We start from the raw sequence: 24,174 nt of genomic DNA on the forward strand, positions 1-24,174 counted from the left end.
CTCTGTGGGGTTCTCTTGTTTTGACAATGATAGTGTTGCATTGGAAGTGTATGAAATGTCATAAAAGTAGGTTGATTGGGTCAAGGACCTCACTAATATCCTTATTTGTCAAGAAGGCACTGCAGGCCAAGCTTGACCTTTAAAGTGTGAACTGATTTCAAATCACATATTTCCAAGAAGGGTCAATCGGTTTTGAGACCAGCAATAATATTACTAACTGCTTGCACACATGGTTATGGCTTTGGGATTGAGGGCATCAAATAGATCTAGGTCGTGTTGAGTGGCTGCTCAGACGTTAAATGATGTCTACGCTCAGACCATCCCTCACTAAGTGGGCAAACATTTGGTGAGTGTTTAAATACATGACAGGGCCCTGTGAGTGTAAGCTGGTCATGGGTTATGGGTGCACCCATCCCAAGCATAGTGCATCAAATTTTTACCCTTTACTACATACATGCTCCCAGGTGGAACCCCCAGGTACTCCATGTTAATGCCCAGCACTCTTAAAACACCCTGTCCCTTTGGTTGTTACCTGAAAAGTAGGAAAGGACTTCAAAATGTCCAATGTTTGTCATCCATCAACAAATGGAAGTTGGTGGAGAGACTTATAAATTAAAAACATGCTACATTGTTCAGGAAGGGGGAACATTCATCCACTGAGTACTGTTGGTGCCACCATGTATTATCCACAAAAACTTGACATGATACTCTCCAGACAACTGTCGTCAATATTAAAGCCCTGTAGCTATTCAGGGTACATCCACCTGCTAAGATTTACCAATACCACAGCATCAGTAGACATGGGGAGTTGGAGTTACTGGGGATTATAAATTTGACCCTGAGGATCCCATATGAAAGAAGGAACTGGCAGCTGAATCAATAAATCTGGTCGCAATCCCTCCAATAATTCTTCCCACCATTTCACTGGGAGGCTCCTCCTGCTTTTAGGAGGTGTTGTTTCTGGGGACAAGATACGATATCTGTCAGATTACCACAAATAGATACGAGATCTGTCAGATTACCACAAATAGGGTTACTAAAAAATGTTTTGAAGTAATTTGTATAAATCTGTTGGTTGATCAGATTATGTGAATACATTTAATTAACGCAGTGCATCCAGATATTGAGCGAAGACTCACTCGTTCACCATTGTATTTCAATGGGGCTGGCAACCCCACAACTGGTGTGCATGCGTACGAGATTAGTGAATTTTAAACTGTCGAGTACAACTCAAACAAAGGTGTGCGCTAACACTCTTATCTATTTAAGATTACCACAGATCTCATAATTCCACTGAGGTTATTTAAGAGAACATTTGAGTGACCTGGACATGGTGGCAGTAATGGCCAGGAAAATGAGGTACTCACCATAGATGAAAACTGGCATGACGTAGCCGGCTGGCATGGGCATCGTCGTAGCCAATGTGAGCATCCAGAACTGACAGAGAAAGAAAGAAAATGAGCCAAATTATATCAGTTGTATTTGACCAAAGGGAATGGGTAGGTTTAGGAGAGGCAATAAGCAATTGAAGGTCTACTCATGACCCAGAGTGGCCTTATTTCAAGTGCATTGCATCCTAAGGTACTAGTAATAAGGTGTACGAACTATGCTTGGCCCCATAGAACATTAGTAGATAGGGACTGAGTCACCATATCACCTCAGTACCATGAGCCCCAGTCCGACTAGCTATTGTGTCTCACCTGCCCTCCTGACCATACCCAGAGGGACAAGTGAATTCACACCCCAGAACACAACACTCCCGACCCTCTCAGGGATCGCTGTAACAGGACACCCGCTTTAGCTCACACACTCGTACTCATCCACAATAAGATATAACGGAGACACAAAAGAAGTTTGAAATATTTATTTAAACTATTGGGCTCTAGAATGCAGTATTTATGCCACAATTATGAAACAAATGGCCAGCAAAAATACAGTCAGCATAGTCAGTAAAACATATATTATGAAAAGCCCTGTCATATCATAAGACAGATATGCCTAACCCCTTCCCCCTTACAGAAGCGGAATGTTTATACAGCAAAGATCTCTAGGATTAGTAGTAGTAGTAGTAGACCCAATACCTTAGCATACACAGATGGGCACTCTTTATCTCATGTACAGCCTTGATCTTCTCTCAAAAACGTCTCTCTATGTGTGTTACATTACTTTGCATTTGCATTTGACAATGAGCATATACTCACAAACAGATGCGCTCATGTGCTGTGTCTAGGTGATAGTTCCTGACCATAACGAAATAATAAGGGACATTGCTGTTTGACCTTGTCTGCTGTGTTCAGACAAAATCCCAGGAAAGAACAGAACTCGAAAACAACTGCAAGTTCTGTGTGAAAGTACAGTGTGGCACAAAAATAAGCATGTGTATATAGTAATGTGCGCAACACAAATGCAGCCAGCATGGTGCATAGTCTAACATAAGGAAAATACAATGGGCCATGCATTGAACATATGACAATGGGATATCTGTCATATTTTGATTGAGTAATCCCTCCGCAAAGGTCTGAATCAGGCCCCAGGCCTATCAGACTCCATGTCTCTGGGTCACATATATGGGAGCGCGGATCTAGAGACGTGGAACTCACTCAACCCCTAATCTTTTTTGCTTTGTGGGCCTTGCTTGCCATTATCCAAGCTCTCTGTGAGCCCTTGGTTTTTGCATTAGCATTTTCCACACAATCGTCTATGTACTTCTTTGAGCACTTTAGTTATTTTGTAAAGTATGCTAATAGGAGCAGTGTTTCACTTTAAATATAAGGAATAAATAAGGGCGAATGACCAAATCTCTGAAAAACAATAAGGCAGAACATTCCACAACAAATGAGTACTAGGCTTTCAGGCAGGCAGAACTACACTAGGCTGAGAAAGAAGAGTGCGCCAAACTGACATCATGATATAGAACTCCAAAATGAGGTGCCATTTACCCAGCTCACCCTACCCCCAACTAAAGAAAGCATCAGGGATATAAGATAAAGACAGGCATTCACCCCTCAAAGTTTGCAGCTACCTATCATGTGCAGTCACTTCATTCTAGTCATTTCCTTAAACATGACCTCTAAAACACTGTATCTCTAAATATTGATCCTTCACTTCCTTACCGTCACTTCCATAAACTCACCCTCTCAGCAACATTTACCAATCACAGAGCCTGGAAACATTCCTATGTCTCCCCAATTAAAAAAAATGAAATTCCAAATCCGACCCTGTCAACCTCTCTAACTATCACCTGATTGCGCTGCTGCCGTTCCCCATCAAAATTATGGGGAAGTTTATCAATACCTAGAGACCAACCACATATTGGACTCCTCGCAGTCAGGTTTTCTGGCAGTCCACAGCACAGAAACCAAGTTTTTGTCAGTCACTGATTTATTTTTTAAAACAGATTTTTTTGGTTTACATTGTGATTATCAGTTAGATTACTGTGCAGTCAACATTTACATATTCAAAGCTCTTCGAATCGACCAATTGTCCCAAATAACTGTACAATCTTACATGCTATAGAACGGTCTATCTCCGGCTCTCACAATAAGAAGGACAAATCATTCTACACACAACGTATAATATACCTCTCGCCTGGAGACAAACCTAATCAACCCTACTCATGAACTACCCCTAAACCAAGGAAAACCCTCACCCTCCCTCCCTCACCGGTGTGTTCTGTGTATTTACAAAAATCTTAACAGCGGGTTTCTTGGGCTGACTGAAAGCCAGCATTTCCCATAATGGGTGTTTAATTGACCTCCTTGGGCTGGCCCACCCTATGGTGGGTCCTCCACTGACTGTTGGTCGGACAGAGATTGTACCAGTCCCTCCCATGCTCTCGCCGAATCCAGCACTTTCTCGTTGTTCAAGCGTCGCACTTGTTGAAACCGAATAACACCCTCGCTGCTAGCCCATTTAATCATCTCGGCCCTCCACCTCTTGCTGCTGGGACCCTCCTTTGATTTCCAGTGCATTGTTATTTCTCTTTTTGCCAGCACCAACCCCATATCTACGAATTTACTTGTCACCTTTGTCTTGGAGGTATGAGGGAACCAATGTAATATGCACGTGGCCATGTCAAAATCTAACTTGCGCTCTGTAACTGTGTTCAATAGACCTCCCACTTCACCCCAGTAACTCCCCAGGTTCGGGCATTCCCACAGCATATGCTCTAGTTCCACCCCTTCAAACGTGCACCTAGGGCATACAGCATTGTCAACCTTAAAACACTTCTTAATCTTACCAGGTGTCAAATATGCTCTGTGTAGTCCAAAAAAGTGGGACAAATTGACGGAGAAGAAAAGGGAACAGATGAGAACATCTATACATGGTATCATTATGACAGAATATCTGAGAGTGAAAGCAGCCCCAAGAGGCCTCTGGGTCAACAATGCCCCACGTATCTTCTTGAGTGACCTAGCCTTCCGACGGGATTGGTCCTCAATATCGTGGAAATGTACTCTCGACTATCTAGTACTCATTGTTAAAACCGCAAAAAGACTATCAGATAGGCTCTTAAAAGAGATTGAAGATTGCGAGAAGGAGCTAAAGAAAGGCATCAATCCCGCAGTTTACAAACAGAGGTTGGACGAAATCAATAAAGAATTGGAGGAAACCCGGGAATTTCTCACACAAAGCAAGTTGAACAAACTTGGTAAAGACCTAAAAAAAATTAACCAAGAAAAGATGCACCCATATACTGCGGAGGAATACTCCCCACAGGATACAGGATCAGACAACGAATCTAACAACTCCTCAAACAATTCTTTCAATAGTACGGATGAATATTTCTCCAAGAGAGGCAGGAGTAATTACAGACAAAACCGCCCGAGGAGAGGAAATAGATGGCAGAGACCATTTTTTCACGGGTACAACATGCCATATTACCAGCCATTCGTTCCACCATATGGAGGCTGGATGGATCCATATAATCCTGGTATGCAACAAATGCCAAACTTGGGAGACCAACAGATGGGGCACAACATGCACACTACCCAAAAAGAACCTCATTTTTTATCGAGAGGCCAAAACCAGCCAAGAGGAAAGAAAAAATCACTCAGATGGCAAGACCAACAGAGGAATGTGCAGACACGCAGTATGGCAGCATCCCACCCCTCCACCAGCAAAACCAATCTCTCGTAGTCAACCTCTCAGGTATCGAATTACCACAAGAACAGATCGAAATCCTTAACAAGGGATTGGGATTTGTACCTACCCCCCGACTTGACACATTCAAATTGAAGAGCGAATTAGCAGAATTTTGCAGGACGTTAAAATTGAAGGCCTTCTTCTCCAATCAGAATACCAACATTGGGATGATAGAACAGGGTGATACTACTTTGAGGAATAAATCCACCTTTAATCCACCGGCCTCAACCGTACACCCAGAATTACAGACGTTCGAGCAGGCACTTCTAAATGGAGTAGACAAATTGAAACATAAAAAACCTTACCAAAATCTGAGCAAAAACGAACGCTTGGCCCTGGAAGCATTAAAAACCAATGATGAAATAGTAATCAAGCCAGCGGACAAGGGGGGTGGAACTGTTATCTTGAGCAAAGAAGGATATAACTCACAGTGCTTAGCTCTCCTATCTGATACAAGGTTCTATCAAAAGATCGACTTAGACCCCACTGAAAGACTCAGGAATACCATTTCGATTATGGTAAATGAAGCAGAAACTAAAGGCTGGATTACACCGAGGGAGGCAGATTTTCTGATGACAAAAGAACCTATCACTCCCTACTTTTATTCTCTGCCAAAAACGCATAAAAACAGAAACCCACCACCAGGTCGTCCGATAGTTTCGGGCATCGGTTCAATATTAGAACCGCTCTCTAAATTTGCCGATGAATATCTCAAGCCACTTGTCCAACAAACACCGGCATATTTAAAGGACACACGTGATCTCTTGGTACAAATAGACAAAAAACCTTTCAATCCACAAACGATGCTACTTGTGGGCCTGGATGTTGAAGCCCTCTTCACTAGTCTGCCTCAAAATGATACCATGCAAGTTTTGGAAGACGTTTTATTTTCGAAAGATTGGCAATTTAAAACTCCAAGACATTTCATCCTAGAGTGCTGCAAGCTAGCACTAAAGGAGAACTTCTTTGCCTATGGGGATGACTTGTATCTTCAAACCCATGGAACTTCCATGGGGAGCGCCTTCGCTCCCTCGGTGGCAGGGCTCTATGTCAGTCATTTTGAAGAACTCCACATAACCAATGGGGACAACATCTTCTCTTCCAGTATCCTATACTGGAAGAGATACATTGATGATATCATCATGATTTGGGACAATAAACTGGACCTACAGTCTTTTATGAACTGGCTCAATAACCTTGACCCATGGCTAAAATTCACACATACAGCCACTAGTTGCAACCTTGATTTCCTGGATATAACCATATTCGCAAAGGATAATGAGTTACACACAAAAACGTTCAGGAAACCAACGGCCAAAAACAGCATTTTGTCCTATAAAAGTTTTCATCCCAAACCATTGAGGGACAATCTTCCCTACAGTCAGTTTTTGCGTTTAAAGAGGAACTGCAGCAACAACTCAGATTATAGATTGCAAGCCAATGAATTAAGCGACAGACTGAGACAGAGAGACTACACAGAGAAAACCATCAGACTCTGTAAAAAAAGAGCCACCAATCAACCGAGAGAATGCCTCCTCCAAACATTCCAAAAAGAAATAACACCTGATCTAACTACCTGTGTTACAACATTCAGCCAGGTTTCTTACCAAGTAAAGAAATTAGTAAATAAGAACTGGCATATCCTCCACACAGGACATTTTGATTGGCCCAAACCAAGGTTCGCCAATAGGAGATCAAAAAACATCAAGGATGTCTTGGTACATACCCGACCACCAAAAAAATTGAAAGCAATCCTTCCCAGGGATATAACTATGTCACCTGTAACTGGACATTATCCGTGTGGGTCATGTGTAGCATGTAAAACTACAACTGCCACCAAAACACTACAACTTTCCGACACCCTCCTCTGGCAGCAGCGCCAACACACGAACTGCAATTCGACCCATGTCATCTACACAGTGACCTGCCCCTGTGACAAGCGTTATATTGGAATGACATGTCGAAAAATAAAAACAAGAATTGGCGAACATCGGAGCAATATTAGATTAAAGAAGAATACCACCAAACTTAGTTCCCACTTCGTGCAAGCAGGTCATTCCTGCGACGATATCCACTGGACAGTAATCGAAATGCTAACCGATAAATCACAAAGATGCGAAAGAACATTATTTGAGAAAGAACAGAGGTGGGTGGAACGCCTTAAAACTCACGAAAACGGCCTGAACGATTCCATTCCGTGGCACCAATTTGCTAAATGACCCAACATCTAAAGAATACAAGAAACTGCCTAGTTCATGAAATAAATAATACTCGATTGGAACTTAAAGAGCCATATCTACTTCATGTATCAATAAAGTTTTTTCAAAAAAACAAATGATTTGGATACGCCCGCAACACGTAAGCCCAGAGTGCCTGCCTCTTTAAAACGCCTGCCCAGCCGGAGTCACGAACTTCCGGGGGCAGAGTCAGCACTAGACGTGATTGCAAGCACACGCGGGTAATGGCGGAGCTATGCTGCACTAACAACTGAATCTCGGTAAGGTGACCTTGCGTAATATTTACTAACACGATACGTTTTAAATACAGCTCTGTGTCCTGAGGGCCCGCCGACGCAAGCGAGTATTCTCCGTTTACAAGGTATGAGAATGCGCTGCGTTTTTTTTAAACAACTCGCCTACCTCACTTAAAAGGTTCCTTTACGCTTGCACCCTGATAGGCCAGCGCGTAAAAGTAAAAACTTACCCCCGCAGAGTGTGCTCTTTACAGTTCCTCCCAATGACAATTTCAACAACCATGTCTATAGCGCAAAAACTCTACCCTGTTACAAAACCCTCCCCTCCTTAGAAATGAGATTCTGGAATGAATGAATAATAATTTTATTCTACCCAATGCACTAGCCTAAATTAGGATGCTTGCAATAAGTGTGTCTCTCTCGATGTCCTCTTCCTATTTCTTTTCAGAAAGCGGAGGAGTCAATACCCTGAAAATTACACAGGTTATTAATGAAATACAACACAAAAGGTGTGAGTAATACGTACATTGTCTGTTTAATTGTGAGTCCTGACGAATGCTCTATAGACCCCTATGGGCCGACAGAGCTGAAACATGTCGACGTTTGTGTAATGAATGTTTTCAACTACTATGATCTAGTAACTCGATCAATCTAGTAGTAACAGATTATTTTAACAACCTGGAAATCACACCATTAAATAAAATCATTCAGGGTGATTTTTCAGTTTTTAAACCTTCTTTCCTTTTTTTTGAGATTCTAATTTGACACACTTCTTTTCTCTTTCTCTGGACACTGCACTACAGGCCAGAGGTGCCTCTGGTTGAGGCTGGCAACATCACTAACTTGGAGTAACCAATGATAACGGCCAACAGCCCATATGCGGGGCGGACGAACCATATATACCGCACCTACCACATTGGCATAGGGTTTTTGAGGTTACTCTAAATTTATATGACCAATGGCCTAGTGTTACAAGTGTCTGTTTCCTCTTTGATAAACTGTCCAAAAAAGTGCACCAGCTGGAATCGTGCGTTCCTGGTGCTTTTCCAAGCCCTGCGTAGAATATGTCCCCATGCAGTCTCCGGAATGGGCTTCCCAATGCCTGTCCCCCATTTCAGTCGTAATGTATCTAGTGGAGCTAATCCCTTGTTTAACATTCTCGAATAGAGGTATGTAACTGCCTTAAATGTCCCTGCGGCCATCACTACATACTGGCATGCCATCATTGTTTTGGGCTCTACCATCCTTCCTTCCAATGTTTCTGAAGCGCATGCACCAGAGCGGCGTGTACCAGGAATCCCACCCTGGGGAGGTCGTATCGTTCCTGCAATGCCTGATAGGTGATTAATTCACCGTCCTCATACAAATCCCCAAGTACCTGGACCCCTGCCTGTTCCCACTCCAGCAAGGACGTCCAGTCTCCACCATGGGGCAATGCTGTAACCATCCCCAGCGGAATTTCAGGAGCATAAGGGTGCGGCAGTCCCGCTCTTCGCTGGCTCCGATTCCAGCATAATCTCAGTGTTTTCTTTTCCAGAGAGAGATCTCTAAGGTCAAGTCTTTGTTGTAATATTATAAAGGATGGGATGTGTCTCGGTATTCCTCTACCTCTCAAGTTCTCAGGGCCCCTAAATTCTATTGCGACTGCCTGCGTAAGGACCTGTAGTTGAGCTGCTATATAGTAAAGCTGCAGGTCAGGAACCACTAGCCCGCCCTATGCTTTCGGCCTCAACAGTGTTTTTTGGGCCACTCTGTGCCTCCCAGACCCCCAGAGGAATCCTACTATCATGGACTTCAATAATTTAAACATGGAGCTCGGTATCCATATGGGCAATGTTCTAAAAAAGTACAGCAGCCTAGGAAGTGCCACCATCTTTAACAAGGCAACCCTTCCCATCACTGACAACGGAAGCGTACTCCAAAAAGCCATGCTACCTTTCCGTGCTCGTACACATCTCCCAATGTTCCCTTCCAGGATAGCATTGGCCTCGTGGTAGATATGCACACCAAGGTATGCTAAACAAGTGGCTCCCCTCCCAGCACATATTCCGTGGTATCGTAGGTGCTGCCCTCCCGGGTGTCACTGGAAACAAACATGTCTTAGCCCAATTTACCCTTAGTCCTGAAATGTCGCCAAATTCTGAAAACAATCCTGCCGCCCCCTCCAATGCTCCTTCTGCATCCGCCCGAAACATCAACAAATCATCCGCATATAGTGAGATGTATTGCTGTTCCCCTCTGAACGCCAAGCCCTCATACCACTGACCCAACCAAGCTCGTGCCGCCAGAGGTTCTATTGCCAAAGCAAATAATAGTGGAGAGAGTGGGCAGCCCTGTCTTGTCCCTCGGGACACTTGGTAGCGGGGGGAAATCATCGCCCCCACCTTTACTCTAGCCACTGTAGAGGTATACAACACTTTCGTCTAGCCTACGAATGCTTCACCCAACCCAAAGCATCCCATTGTTTTATACAGGTACGGCCATTCTAAACTATCGAAGGCCTTCTCTATGTCCACTGAAAGTATCGTGGCCATAGGCGAGTCAAGTCGATCCTCCCCCAAAACCCTCAACAATCTCCGTATATTTGCGGCTGGATTTCTGGTTGGGATAAACCCAGCCTGATCCCCATGAACCAAACTGGTTATATGCTGTAGCAGGCGCGACGCCAAGATCCGACTTAAGATCTTATAATCCATTGACATAATTGACAATGGGCGATAAGCTGCCGTGTCTGTACCCTCTCTCCCCGGCTTCAGCAATGGGATAATGAGTGCCTCTCGCATCGTCATAGGGAGTTGGCCCAGTTCCTGCACCTCTCTATAGATCTCTAGCAGCCTCGGTGCCAACAATTCTATATACTGCGAGTTAAATTCTATCGGCAATCCATCTACTCCCGGCGTCTTATTGCGAGCCATATGTTTAATTGCACTTCTAATTTCTTCAATTGTTATATCACGGCCCAAATGCTTCGCTTGCTCCTCCTCTAGTTGCGGGAGGGGCACGCTGTGTGCTCCCATACAACACTTAATAATACTCTAGGAACCGAGTCATAATCTCTCTCGGAGTATATATTGTACTGCCATCCCGCGCCCTCAGTGCCATGATCGGGGAGCCTCGTGGCGAGGGACTGGCAAACCACGCCAACAGCGTCCCCGCCTTGTGTCCTTCCGCATTGGCCTTCACAACATATTTCTTGTAATCGAAGCACCGTAGTCTCTCTATTTCTGTAGCTACTGCTTTCTTAGCTTCCACTACATCTTTTTGTACTTCCGGACGTTTAGGCCTCGCTTGTTCAGCTGATCGTAACCTGTGTTCTGCTCTTTCCACATCCTGCAGCAATACTTTCCGAACTCCTGCATACTTACTAATACATAGCCCCCTTACCACCACCTTAAAGGCGTCCAACTCCATTGCCCTAGTGGAAGCTGTCCCTGCATTTTCATGAAAATAATGCACTATCCCCTCTCCAACTTCTCTTTGGAAAACGGGGTCGTCCAGTGTCTCAGGACGCAATCTCCAAGTAGGGATTTCGGACTTTTCCATCATCCAGTGCATAGTAATCAACAACGGGTTGTGGTCAGACAATGTCCTAGCAAGATACTCAGAGTAGGTTATGGAAGGCACTATCAACTTTGAGCATAATATTGCATCTAGTCGAACATGGAGTTCGTGCATTGCGAGAAATAGGAATAATCCCGGTCTCGCGGATGGTGGGTTCTCCACACATCCATAAAATTCCACCTGGTTTGCCAATGTAGCCTATATTTGGACAATCCGTGAACTGGGGAATCTGGCAAGGGGGGTGCGACCTGTCCTGAGAAACATCCGTTATTGAATTAAAATTCCCTCCTAACACTACCGGGCCTGTAAAATAATGTTCCAGTGTGCCAGACATGCGGTCCAGGAATCGCGCCTGGTCTACATTTGGTGCATAGATACTACATAACGCTACTTCCCTGCCACGTAAACGCCCTTCACCCGCTACAAATCTCCCTTCGGAGTCTATGGTTTGCTTGGTTACCTGAGAGGGGACCCCCGCCCTGATCCACATCAATGCCCCCCTTGCAAATGCCGAGTATGCTGTAATAAAAACATGCCCCCTCCATCTGTGCTCCAATGCTAGACCCTCTGATTTAGTGAGGTGCGTTTCTTGGAGCAATGCTATGTGCACTCCTCTCCTGACCAAATACGCATGGACCTTGTGGCGCCTTGTCATTGTGTGTAGCCCCCTTACATTCCAAGTGACACAACGTAAATCAGGTATTGCCCCCATCACAGTAAATTAACCGTCTCTCCCTTCCCTGTACAAAGATGAACACACTGGTGACCCCCTTGCCCCAACCCCCCCTCCATCTCACCCCTCCAAGAACAGGTCCTAGAACAAAACTGCTAGTCCCCATCCAACCTATTCTAACAGGTAACGCACACCTAAGCCCACCAGTAGTCCCTGCGAGCATGCCTTATGGGCAATGCGGGGGGCCCAGTGACAACGGGTGACCGCTTGCAATCAAGGAGTAACCCTGCATCGATACCCCCAATTAAACACAGATTCCTCTGCTCACCCGTACACCCTTCCATAGACTATCGATCTACTGCATACTGTTCGACTTTCGCACCCCGGAGCTGCCTCCCAAAGGACCCCGTGGACTACCACGAGCCAACCTCCCCAGGCTGAAACAATGCTCGTGGACAAGCCTCCTCCTTTCACACAACATTTCCCACAACAGTCCACTGGATTTCAGACCATCACTCGTCCAAGAGTCCGTCTGCTGTAGCCGGGGTGACCTGCGGCATCCGTAGACTATCCGCCTCTGAGGCCTCAGTGTCTGATTGTGCTTTGTCCTACTCCGAGTCCGTGCTCCCCGGTGACTGCAATACCTGTTCACCTGATAAAGCTGTCACCGCTTCCAACACTCCCTGCCTTTCTAACTCTGTCTGTGACTGCGATCGTTTCTGCATACCCTGCCGCCGGCGTCGAAGCCGCTGTGACTTGCACTAATGAAGTTCCCTCGAGGACTCCCGGAGGTGACGCTCCATTTGGTCTGTTCCCATCCTTTAAGTTTCCAACCACGTCCATGCGTGCTCTAGGGTATCGTGGAAATGAGTGCCACCATCCAACATTATTTTCAGTCTGGCTGGGAATAACAATGAATATTGAAGGCCTTCCGATCTCAGCTCTCTCTTAACTGCCAGGAAGGACATGCGGCAGCGCTGGATCTCCAATGTATAATCCGGAAAAATACTCACTTTGCCATTTTTGACTTGATATGGCCAATCTGTTTGCGTTTTTTGGAGTAATAAGTCTCTGTCCTTATAATGCAGAAGTCTAGCTACCACCGGGCGGGGAGGACGCCCCGGCTGCCGCGGTTTTGCAGGTACTCTGTGTGGTCGCTCCAAGGTGTAGAAGGGTGACAATCCCTCAGCAGCCACCACAGTCCTCAGCCAGTTCTCCAGGTATTGCACCATGTCTGACCCCTCCACTTTTTCAGGAAGGCCCACCACGCGAATATTATTTCACCGATTTCGACTTTCTGCATCCTCTGCATATTTCTCCAATGCCTGTATGCATACCAAAGCGTCCGTCATTTTGTTCTCCAATACCGTTTGGGCCTGCGTCACTTCCTGCAGTGTCACCTCCACCTGTTTCACCCTATCCGCAAGCTTAGAGTGGCCCGCTCTCAGGAGTCCTAGCCCCATTGCCTTCTGCGCAATGTCTTGTTGCAGGGCCGTGCGTGAGTCAGCAATCGCCGCCAGTATCCGATCAAACTGCTGCTGCATCAGGGGGTCTTGGGGTGTTTCCAAAATATCCAACTCCCTTCCCTTTCGTTTTCCCCATGTTCTTGCCCTCCGGAGCGTGTTCAGGTATATGCAGACTCGCCACGGTGCCCCGACCTCCTAAGGATGGCCAGTGTCCGAGTCCGCCTCAAACGAGCTCAGGAGCCCCGCTCGCCAGGAGGGTCCCTACAGAGTGGCCCAGGTGCTCCAGCATATGATTTGTCACTCTCCCTCAACAGCGCCGATACAGGAGCACTCGATTAGATTCTGTCCCGCTGCCGCCAGCATCCATTCAACAATGTTGTGCTCTTGCGCTTATCTTCCGTAGCAATAGTAGAGGAACAATAACTCGGACCCCTATAGAAGGTTCATTTACAGGATCTCCACCTCTTCTTGCCCCTTTCTGGTTGTACTCTCCCTGCTGCCCCAGACAGGGGCCCACTCCTCGTGCTCCCGGGCGCTACCACTGGCCCAGAGTCCGACGGTGTATCCCCCTCCTCTGGGGCTGACTCGGAGACACTCTCCCTCAGGCCCGCATCAGTCTCCACTGTCTCAGGGGCCAGAGCACTCGCCGATGGTCCTCCTCCGTGCCTCGCGTTACACCCCTACGACTATCTCCCAGCTGCAGGGGCCGCATCACCAGGGCGCGAGTCTCCTTCAAATTTCCACCGCTCCCGTTTCTAGACCCCAGAGCGGGCCCGCAGCGGTCCCCTCATTATGGGCCCACGTCCTTCCGCTTGCGCACACTCCCGCCCCGGCCACAGCTTGCCGGCCACAGCCACTCCAATGGACCCGCGTCCGCCTCCGCAGCCAGGGGCCCTGGGTCAGGCGACACCCCACTCACCGAGGCAGAATTGGAAGCTCCGCTGCTCCACCACACACCGCCGGGCGTCCTCGATCCGCCGCGCCCTCTCCAGCTCCAATGGCGCAGCTCCAGGGGATCGGGCCTCAGGGTCCCCGCATCCAGCCTTCGCTCCCTCCTTTCCACAGTCCGCTCTTGCACGGAGTGTCCGGGACGTAGATGCCACAACCCACGGCCGTCTCGTGCGCGTCTTCGATCTGGTCCTCAGCGGGTCCCCTGTTATGTCGCCTCTCCAGCCCCAGTAGCATCTTGTCCCCCCAGCGGGTGGCTCCGTACGACCTCCGTCCTATGCTCAGTCGTTCGCCGTCGACTCCTCCGCCATTTTGGGGCCCGCCGCCGCCATCAACCTCGGGCAGAAAACACTGCTTAAACTCCCGCTCCGCTTCTGATTTGCCGTCGGGCGAGTGCCAGGGCAGGTCCGCACCCCTCCGATTGTGCTTGGTGTCACCGGGTGGGCCAAAGAACCGTGTCAAATCATGATTACTGTGGGGATCTGTGCGGAGCTCAGCGCTCACGCAGCCTGCTCCATCGGCCTCCAAGTCACACCCCTTGTCAGTCACTGATGCTCTCAGAACTAGCATGGACAAACAAAATGCTGCTGCACTTATATTATTAGATCTATTCACAGTTTTCTTTTTTTTGGGGGGGGGAGTTTTATATAGCGCAAACTAGCCCCGAAGGTATCAGAGCGCTTTACATGAGCAGCAGTTGTGTTACAAATGGATACATTCATGTTTTTAGGTCTCGCCTGTGTAGGCTGTTCATGCGCAGTCTCGCTGGTTAGATTTTAGGTTTTTGGGTGAGTTTCAGTATCAGGCTGTTTAAACCCCGCCCCTCTTTCCCATTGGCCGGCGTCACCATTTATGCTAAACAGTGGCCAGCCATTGGGAAAGAGCTCTTCCTGAAGTATAGTTTTCTCCTTTTGAGCCGTCCCACTTGGGCAGGTTCATCTGCCTTCCTTCTGCCATAAAAGGTTTCTTATCTTTATGGGGCCAAACACATGGCCCCATAAAGATAACAAACCTTTTACTTAAGAAGGAAAGCAGGTCAGGCTGTCCAAGTGGGACGGCACAAAAAGAGAAAACTATAAGTCATGGCTAGTGCTTTTTTTCATGGCGCCTGGCTCGCGCCCCTCGCTCCTTGTTATTTCAGTGGCCATGTGTGCTTTAAGTTTCACAATAGCGGCGGCTTCCCAGCACTCGCGGGACTCTGCCCATTGTCTGCTGTGGGATGGTTGGTTTCTGTTCATCTGCGTCAGTTTGTAAACCACAACATCAAATTTTAATAAAACCTTATCGGAGCTCATTTTATAATACAGGAATTTTGGGATCTGGGGGTGCTAGAGGGCGCACTAGCTGAATGGCCGCACCTTCGTGAGGCTCCAGCACCCTGGCATGATTATCCTTTATTGATCCTCCTTCCCCTGCGCTCACCCGCCCGAAAATCCCCACGGAGGGGCGGCTAGCACCACTGCACACTCGGTGCAACTTTGGAGGCTCTACCCCCTTGGACGCCGGAGTTGCGGCTGGCAGAACCCCCCGGCCGACGTGTGCCTGGCTGCTGCGGTGCCTGACCTCGGCTCCTAGAACTACGCTAGCCCCCGGCTCGCCATGAGGCAGGCGGGCCCACCGAGCTTGGCGAGCGGCGCACCCAGTGCTTGCAGAGTGACCGGCATCGGTGATCGGCAGCGGAGGGCATCACGGTAAGCGCTGTGTGCGGCGCGGGGGCAGAGGAGGTGTGGTGCTCCCGCCGGCTTTGCCCTGCTGAGGCCCTTCTGCTGTTGACGAGGCGAGATATTCTGGCGCCATTTGCTTTGCCGGCAGTTACCTGCAGGGCGCCCGGGACTTACAACGGCCCGCCCATGACCTGGCTGTGCACAGACTGAATGTCCGCTTTCTGCCGCTTCTCTTTCAGACTGGCAGCTCCTGCAGCTTGGGGCTCCTGGGTGTACCCTCGAGGAGCTTCATCTTTGGCTGGCGATTCTTGCACCTTTGCCTTATTTACCGGACCTCCTCCGCACTGCACACCGTCATTAAGAGGACAGCCCTGAGGGCACCCCTGCTGCCCGGTGCCACGGTTGGAGCAGGGTTTTTTTTCTACACTGAGCTGACTGGCGTGGGCTTGCTGTCCCTTTCCCTGGCTCCTATCCTGCTGCAGTGCGGAAAGCGCCTAGACGCAGAGACATTTTACCTCACTTTGCCGAAATGGGGAAGCCGGACAGTCGTCAGCCCAGGCTGCAGTTCGAACCCACGTCGCAGAAGAAGGCGACGCGACACACGGGTGACACAGCACTGCCCCGGAGCCCGGTTACGGAGGCCTCGACATCTGCTCCTCTGGCCCCAGATATAGCCACCATACTACAGGAGATGCGCCAGGGCTTTGCAACGGTGGTTGACAAGGTGGATAGGCTTTCCTCTAGAATGGATGGGATAGTCCAAAAGATGGATGTACATGAAGAGCGCATAACTGAGGTGGAGCGCCGGATATCAGAAAATGACGACACCACTGCGGCACATGACTCCCGACTTGCTAGGATGGACAATGTGTTACGAGTGATCGCCGCCAAGAATGAGGAGTTGGAGGCTAGGAGTCGGCGGAACAACGTCCGCGTCACGGGCATTCCGGAGTCGACCAACACGGGGAAGATGGAGTTGTACATAGAAAGGCTGCTTACAGCGGCGGTGGGGGCAGAAGCTCTTTCGAGTCAATTTATAGTGGAGCGCGCTCATCGCTCCCTTGGACCTCAACCCAAACCTGGAGCCCCGCCGCGTCCTATAATTGCGCGCCTGCTCAACTATCGGGATGCGGCGCTCCGATCGGCCCGTGCGAATCAGAACCTAACGTATGATGGTGTACCCTTCTCCATATACCCTGACTTTACCCCGGTGGTTCAAGAGCAACGGCGAAAATTCCTAGCGGTCAAGAGGAAGCTGCGGGACCTGAACATTGACTATGCCCTCTTGTACCCGGCCAAACTGAGAGTAACCCATCAAGGCACACAGCACTTCTTTCTCAACCCCCAGCAGGTCGAGGATTACCTTAAAACTTTGCCTAAACGACAGAGACGGTCCGCTGATGCTGAGGACTTAAATGCGTCAGGTCCTGAATAATCGACGGATGGCGTTATATTGTTCTTGATCCCGCATTCACCTGGATCGTCCTCGATCCCCCTTTTTGCACAGGGGGTCCTATCCTTCTCTGCAGTGGCTGCAGCTGCCCCGGGGGTGCCATGGACGGGTGTTGACCGGCAGGGGGTAATGTATGCCAGGCCCCCACCCCCTTACTCCCTCTCTACTCCAGATGGAGACCCTATGGGTGGACTTGCACGGAGTGGGAGCTTGGGGTGGTAGTACATGCACCTCAGATGACCCCTACTGGGTGTTCCCCAATAGCAATGACTTTGCTTCTTATTTGTTGGTTGTTTTCTTGCTCTGTTTTGGTATTTGGGTGGGGGGTGGGTATGTGGTGCTGGCAAGTTGGGGTGGCTTCAGTGGGTGGGGGGTGGTTGGCTGGTTGCCTTGCGGATAGAGACTGCGCTGGGCAGAGGATGGCTTCCTTTCGTAGAGCTGGGAAGTTTTGCCCTTTGGGATTCGTAGCAGTGGGATGCTTTTCTACTTCGTGCCCGGCCCTGTTATTGGGACTGTTGGGGGGGGTGGCGGGTGAGGGGGTGTGTTGAGGGTGCTGTTGGGGTTCAGTTTATAGCATGTGCATTTTGTGTCTTGAACTTACGTAACTGCCCTGAGGGGGGCGCCTTGGTTTTGGCCCGGGGATGGGGGGACGGGATGGGTTGGGGGTGCGTTGTCTGTGACTGGAGCGTGACTCAGGTGGTGAGGGTGCTCCCTCGATGTTTCAGCTCCCTGCTCCCGATGAGAGTCGACATGCCAGCTCGATTGGACAATGACCTGTTCCTTGGCGCTTACTGGGCCATTCTTCACACTTTTCTCCTGCATACATTTTTACGAACTTATACATGGGTGACATACGCTTAAATGTGATTACTTGGAATGTGAGGGGGCTGGGGGATTTTAGGAAGAGGAGGCAGATAATAAGCTACCTTGATCGCCACAACGTTCACATCGCCTTCCTGCAGGAAACACACTTTGCGCCCCACAAGGTGCACACCTTCGGCAGTCGGTGGGCTTCATACGCGGTCTTTGCTAATTACTCCTCATATGCGCAGGGTACGGCCATCCTGATTAAAAAATCCACTCCTTTTCAGCGGGCGGGCTCCAGAGCTGATCCCCAGGGGAGATATTGCTTGCTATGGGGTAGACTGGGACATATGGCAGTGACACTGGCGTGTTGTTATGGGCCCAACATAGATGACCCGCACTACTTTACTGCTTTGTGGGCTGCGATAATGGAGACGGGCCCGCAACATCTCATATGGGGAGGCGATTTCAATACCACCTTGCACCCCCCCTGGATAGGTCTCACCCCGCCCCCCACCATTACACTAACAGTAGGGACGTCCTTCAGACGACCATTGCCGGTAACAATCTTATAGATGCCTGGAGTTCACACTGCGGGCCTAGAGAGGAGGGTACACATTTTACAGCGCAGGCTAGATCATGGGCACGGCTCGACTATTTCCTCCTGACCTCACACCTGTACACATCGCTGGTTCACGCGTCGCACCTCCCCAGGACATATTCCGACCACTCCCCCGTCTTTATTACATTGTCCGGTTCTGAACTGGGGCCCCCAGTGACTGCGTGGCGTATGCAACCCTCTATGTTATTGGACTCGGAATTCCAGGAAGAACTCCGGGATGAATGCCTGGATTTCTTTAAACGTAATAAGGACTCTGTCCAGGATGTTGAGACGATATGGGACGCCTTTAAGGCCACGCTCCGAGGTCTCTGTATTTCGAAAGGCTCGGGAGTACTTAAGAGCATAATAAATAGATTACGCACTCTAGAGTCTGACTTGCGGAGTGCAGAGAGCTGCCTCAGAGTAAACCCGGACGCTGCAACCCTCGCTGTCATACACGAGAAACTGTCTGAATACACCGAGGAAGCTGCCAGAGAGGTAAAGTTTAGGAACAAATACTGGGTGGCCAGGCGATATGGAGAGGGTGAGAGACCTGGGAAGGCCCTGGCGGCGACGGTTAAGCTAATGCGCTCACCGACTGTTATACTGGAACTTGAGACTGCTGAAGGGCTGATACTCAGGGACACCGCACAGATCCTTAACGAATTTGTGCGACACTATGGTGCGCTATACTCCTCTAACAGGAATGTTGAACTCACGCTGGACGGTTATCTGGCGGATGTGTCCTTGGGGTGGTTGAGCGATGCGCAGCGAGACTTTTTAAGTGCCCCGTTTGAACTGGATGAGGTCAGGGAGGCAATCATGCATATGAAGTCAGGGAAAGCCACCGGGCTCGATGGCATCCCTATTGAATTCTATAAAACATTTATTGATTTCATGGCGCCAGTATTGCGGGAGGTTTATGAGGACGCGCTGGAAGTTGGCCATCTCCCTGCCTCCATGAGAATTGCCCTTATTACGTCCCTACTCAAACCGGGTAAATCCGCTACTAGCTGTGACTCCTATATACCCTTGTCTTTATTAAATTGTGACGTGAAAATCCTTGCTAAACTAATTGCAGCGCGCATTAGCCTCCTCCTTCCTAATCTGATTCTTCCAGACCAGGCTGGATTTGTTCCTGGCAGAGCAACGTCGCACAATCTCCGTACCTTTTTCTCGGTCCATAACTCCGTCCACGAAGACCTCCCTATGGCGGCCATTTTTTTAGACGCCACCAAGGCGTTTGACTCGCTCGAATGGGACTATGTGTTTAAAGTTCTGGAGCGAATGGGGTTCCCACTTATATTCATTTCCTGGATCCGATTATTGTACACACGCCCTGTGGCCAGAGTCCTCATAAATGGGAAACTATCTCCGGAATTCCAAATCTCCAGGGGGACGAGGCAGGGATGCCCCCTGTCCCCGCTCCTATTTGCTATAGCCACTGAACCTCTGGCTGCTAAACTACGGCAGCCTCACCGGGATAGTGCACTGCGCTGTTTTCAGAGGCAAATACTTATCTCTATGTATGCTGATGACATTACCCTTTATGTTCGCCACCCCGGCGACAACTTGCACCCCATCCTCAGAGAATTTATACGATTTGGTGCCCTTTCGGGAGTCCAGATTAACTGGAATAAGTCGTGTATTTCCCCTCTTACTGCCTCGACACGTCAGTTTCCACTTGAGTTCCCGCTTGCCTGGTGTGAAGGAGATTTTAAGTATTTAGGCATACATATAGAGCGAAATAGAGAGGAACTGATTCGTGCTAATTATGGCACTGTGATGAATAAGATAAGTGACAATGTCTCCAGGTGGATCACGCTCCCCCTTTCCATGGCTGGGCGGGCCTCACTGGTTAAAATGGTGATTCTCCCTCAACTTTTGTACCTTTTTTTGAACATTCCTTTCCATCCCGGACCCTATTTCTTTCGGCTGCTACGCTCGGAGTTGCTCCGGTTGGTGTGGGGCGGAAAGACACCCAGGCTCAAATGGGAAATCCTGGTTCGACCGTTCTCGCAGGGGGGCTTCGGTATACCGGATTTTGAGCTTTATTACCGGGCGGATCAGGCCCACTATGCTTACTTCTGGGTGCACCAGCAGAGATATATGCCTCAACTGGCAGCCGAACACTGGTTGGCCCACCCGACCCCCATTGAGGGCGCGTTTTACTCCCAGATTGAGGGCAGAGACAAGACTCCTAACACGGTGTCTAGCACTGTGACGGTGTGGAATTCCATTACCCTGAAGATGGACTTACACTTCCTATACGCTCCGCTAGTACCGCTGACATACCACCCGCAACTCCCGCTCCTACAGGAGGCTGGCTTTCAAAAGTTGTTGAAAAGAATCCATGTCACTACATGGGGGGACCTGTATCGTGATGGCACCTTCCGTACCAAAGATCAGCTCTTTGAGAGCATACAACCGACACCTCTAGACTTGTTTTACTATATTAGACTCAGGCACGGGCTACAGGCCATCACACCAGATTTCCCCTGCGAGCCCCCAGTGCTTCTTCCCCTACAGAACCTGCTACTTCATGACAATCCCAATAAACTAGTCTCCACACTATATAAATCTGTTCGGGCCAATATGAGTTATACTACACTGCCCGCTAGGCACAAGTGGGAACAAGATCTAGCCATGACCCTTACAGATGAACAATGGGAGTTCTGCCTGCAACAGACCGAGCGCATTTCCTCTAACAGCCGTTATAGGATAATTCACTATAAGTTCCTACACAGGCTATACCACACTCCAGTGCGCTTACACAGGTTCCAGCTGAGAACAACGGACACGTGCGACAGGTGTGGGGCTTCTGGAGCTGACTTCCTTCACCTTGCATGGGGATGTGCCGAGGTGGGCCGCTACTGGTCCCAGGTGTTTCATGCATTGTCCAAGATGATACACATGACGGTGGACCCGTCCCCATTGGTAGCTCTGCTGGGGTATGTTGCACCTCTCCAGGCGGCGCACCGCAAATATGTGGCACTAGCCATGCTTTTGGCTAAACGCAGGGTGGCCTGTAGGTGGGGGAGAGGAAGGGCGCCCAAGTTTAAGGATTGGATGAATGATATGGTGTACTGCCAAGAACAATTGCATACTTATTCCGAGCTACTGCCGCCTGCTTCTAGGCCTACTGACATTTGGGCCCCATTGCAATGTTATTTGATAACTGACCCACTGGAGGATGACAGCACCTGAGGTTGGGATGGTGGGACGTTGAAAAGTTGCTTTCTGGGCCTGATCTGAGGGGCCTGGACTAACCTACTGTGTTCTGGCATGATGTGTTTACTGCCCCCCCTCCACTTCCCCCCCCCTCCTTTTTTCGCCCCCCCACCTCCCCAGTTCTAGAACATCTGAGGATTGCTCGTACACCCATGTCGGTGCCGGGGTGCTCTCCGGCCTCATGACTTCTGTACTATGAACGCCGTTACTCCGTTTTTAGACTCCTGGCTTTGTTGACTGCATGTCTTCCCCCCCCCCCTCCTGGGTTCACCTAGACACTGCACATGCTCATGTTGATAAAATTTAAACAAAAACAAAAAAACTTGGAAAATGCAAGACACATTGATTAGGCTATGTAGATGATGCATCTGTCACTTGGTTTTTACTGTTTGGCGCGATCGTATTCGCACTGATGCACCTTTGTTGTTACTTGTCCTATATATTTGCAATGATAGCGGCCGGCCTCCGGGTTGTTGGCGAGACGCTGTGTAATCCTGACAATGCTCAATAAATGTTTTGCACCAAAAAAAAAAAAAAGGAATTTTGGGATCTGTCTTTTATGTTAATATTATCATGAGGACACGCATTGCACGTAACTCCTAATCCTGAGGTTGCTGCTTTCCTTGGCAGATTATGCTATTAAAAGAGAAGATGCACTAGTATGATAAACACCAAGCTGGCGAGTAATACGGCAGCTCTCCTTATTGCAATTTGTAATGTCCTAGAAGACCCAGAACGTGGATATTTCGGCAAGAGTCAGATACCTTCACAAAGGAAACTCTGATCAGCTTGAAACAATATGTGCTAACAATAGCTTGTGTTCCATCAGTTTCCTGAGTATTATTTAATTGCATGAATAATTCTTACAAATATCAAGCTGTAAATTCAAAACAATAATTAAATTATAAAGTAGGCGAGTTTTACCTAAAAGTTTACAAAGGTTTTGCTTTCGGTTTGACAAACCATTGTTGTAAATAAAAAAATATGCCTGGCTAGTATGGCCGCCGAGAATCCCGTTGCTACAGAAATGGCTTGTGGACATCCAGAGTAGTCCCCCTTTTGTGTCGCCACACATTGTCCTGTATTGCTTTAGTGAGTCTTTGACAGTCTTGCCGGTTGCCACCCATGCCAGATCCGACTCCTCCTGCGTCTCCCAGGACGGCGGAGTAGTAGGAGTTCAGCTCCTGGTGTCCTGGGAGTGGAGGACAAACCAGAGTCATGAAGCGGGACGTGCAGATCCTGCTGCTGGGAGAAGGTGAGTGGAAGTGCTCGAGGGCAGGCTCACCTCTCTGAAATCTTATATGGTTCCACCTGTAGCAGGCAACTGGTTCTGTCTGGTTCCCTGTGTCAGGAAGTCACGGTCGCTGCTGGTTCACAGTGCGTTGTAGTAGAGACCATAGCATGCCATTAGAATTGAAATAGCATGATTTGTGCACAGCGCCCATATATTGCGAGGAACAAGTTTCTACCACCCATAATGGCGAGCGTACTTTGCCTGTACCAGTCCCAGAATGCTAAGTGTTCCTGGCTGAAAGCCTAGGACTGGGTAAGTTTGTGGCAAACTTACTAGTTCTGGTGGAGACAATTTGACTGAGAGAGGTGCTTCTCAGACACAAGAGTCAATATGTAACAAGGCAAGGAGCAGTCTGCCCTTGATTTTTGTTCATTTGTCAATAGGCTTAGTAGTCCCTCCTTAGTACTGCCTTGTCTCATTTTGTAACCTGTGTTAGTAACGTGGTGAACGCACTCTTGGTTGAATGAAGTTGATAGTGAGTGATATATAATTTCACGTAGGTGGATGGTGCATAGGTAGGTTACCCTGCTGAGCGTTCAGGGTTTGTTCAAACTGAATATTGACATGTGTTTCCTGAGGGTCAGGATTCACTCCTATCTTGCACTCCTTTTTATTTTCCTTATAAATTACTCAGTTCTTTGATTAGTTTGTTTGCAAATTTTATTATCATTTCCAAATTTTGTTTGTTAGCGAGTTTATTTTTTGATGTAACAATTCATTTTTCTGTACATTTCATTTCCAAATGTTTGTTTCACACCCAATGCATTTCAAGCATAACGCCCTTCTTTAGGGGATTTCATTTATCTGAAAACATAATATATCCTCATAAGTACCTTGAAAACATGTCAACATATTATACAT

The 24,174-nt window shown here is 48.4% G+C and overlaps 1 protein-coding gene across 1 annotated transcript in view; it reads right to left on the minus strand.

The window, feature by feature from the left end:
- The window catches only part of LOC147710906 (chloride channel protein ClC-Kb-like), a 237,394-nt gene that overhangs the window by 129,790 nt on the left and 83,430 nt on the right, over window positions 1-24,174 (minus strand). The window contains exon 12 of the mRNA XM_086921682.1: window positions 1,368-1,437. Within this exon, the coding sequence (XP_086777808.1) occupies window positions 1,368-1,437 (70 nt within the window). The remainder of the gene's footprint in view (window positions 1-1,367; window positions 1,438-24,174) is intronic.

The sequence above is a fragment of the Lissotriton vulgaris genome, chromosome 5 (assembly GCF_964263255.1).
Source record: "Lissotriton vulgaris chromosome 5, aLisVul1.2, whole genome shotgun sequence".
NCBI classification, from domain to species: Eukaryota; Metazoa; Chordata; class Amphibia; order Caudata; family Salamandridae; genus Lissotriton; species Lissotriton vulgaris.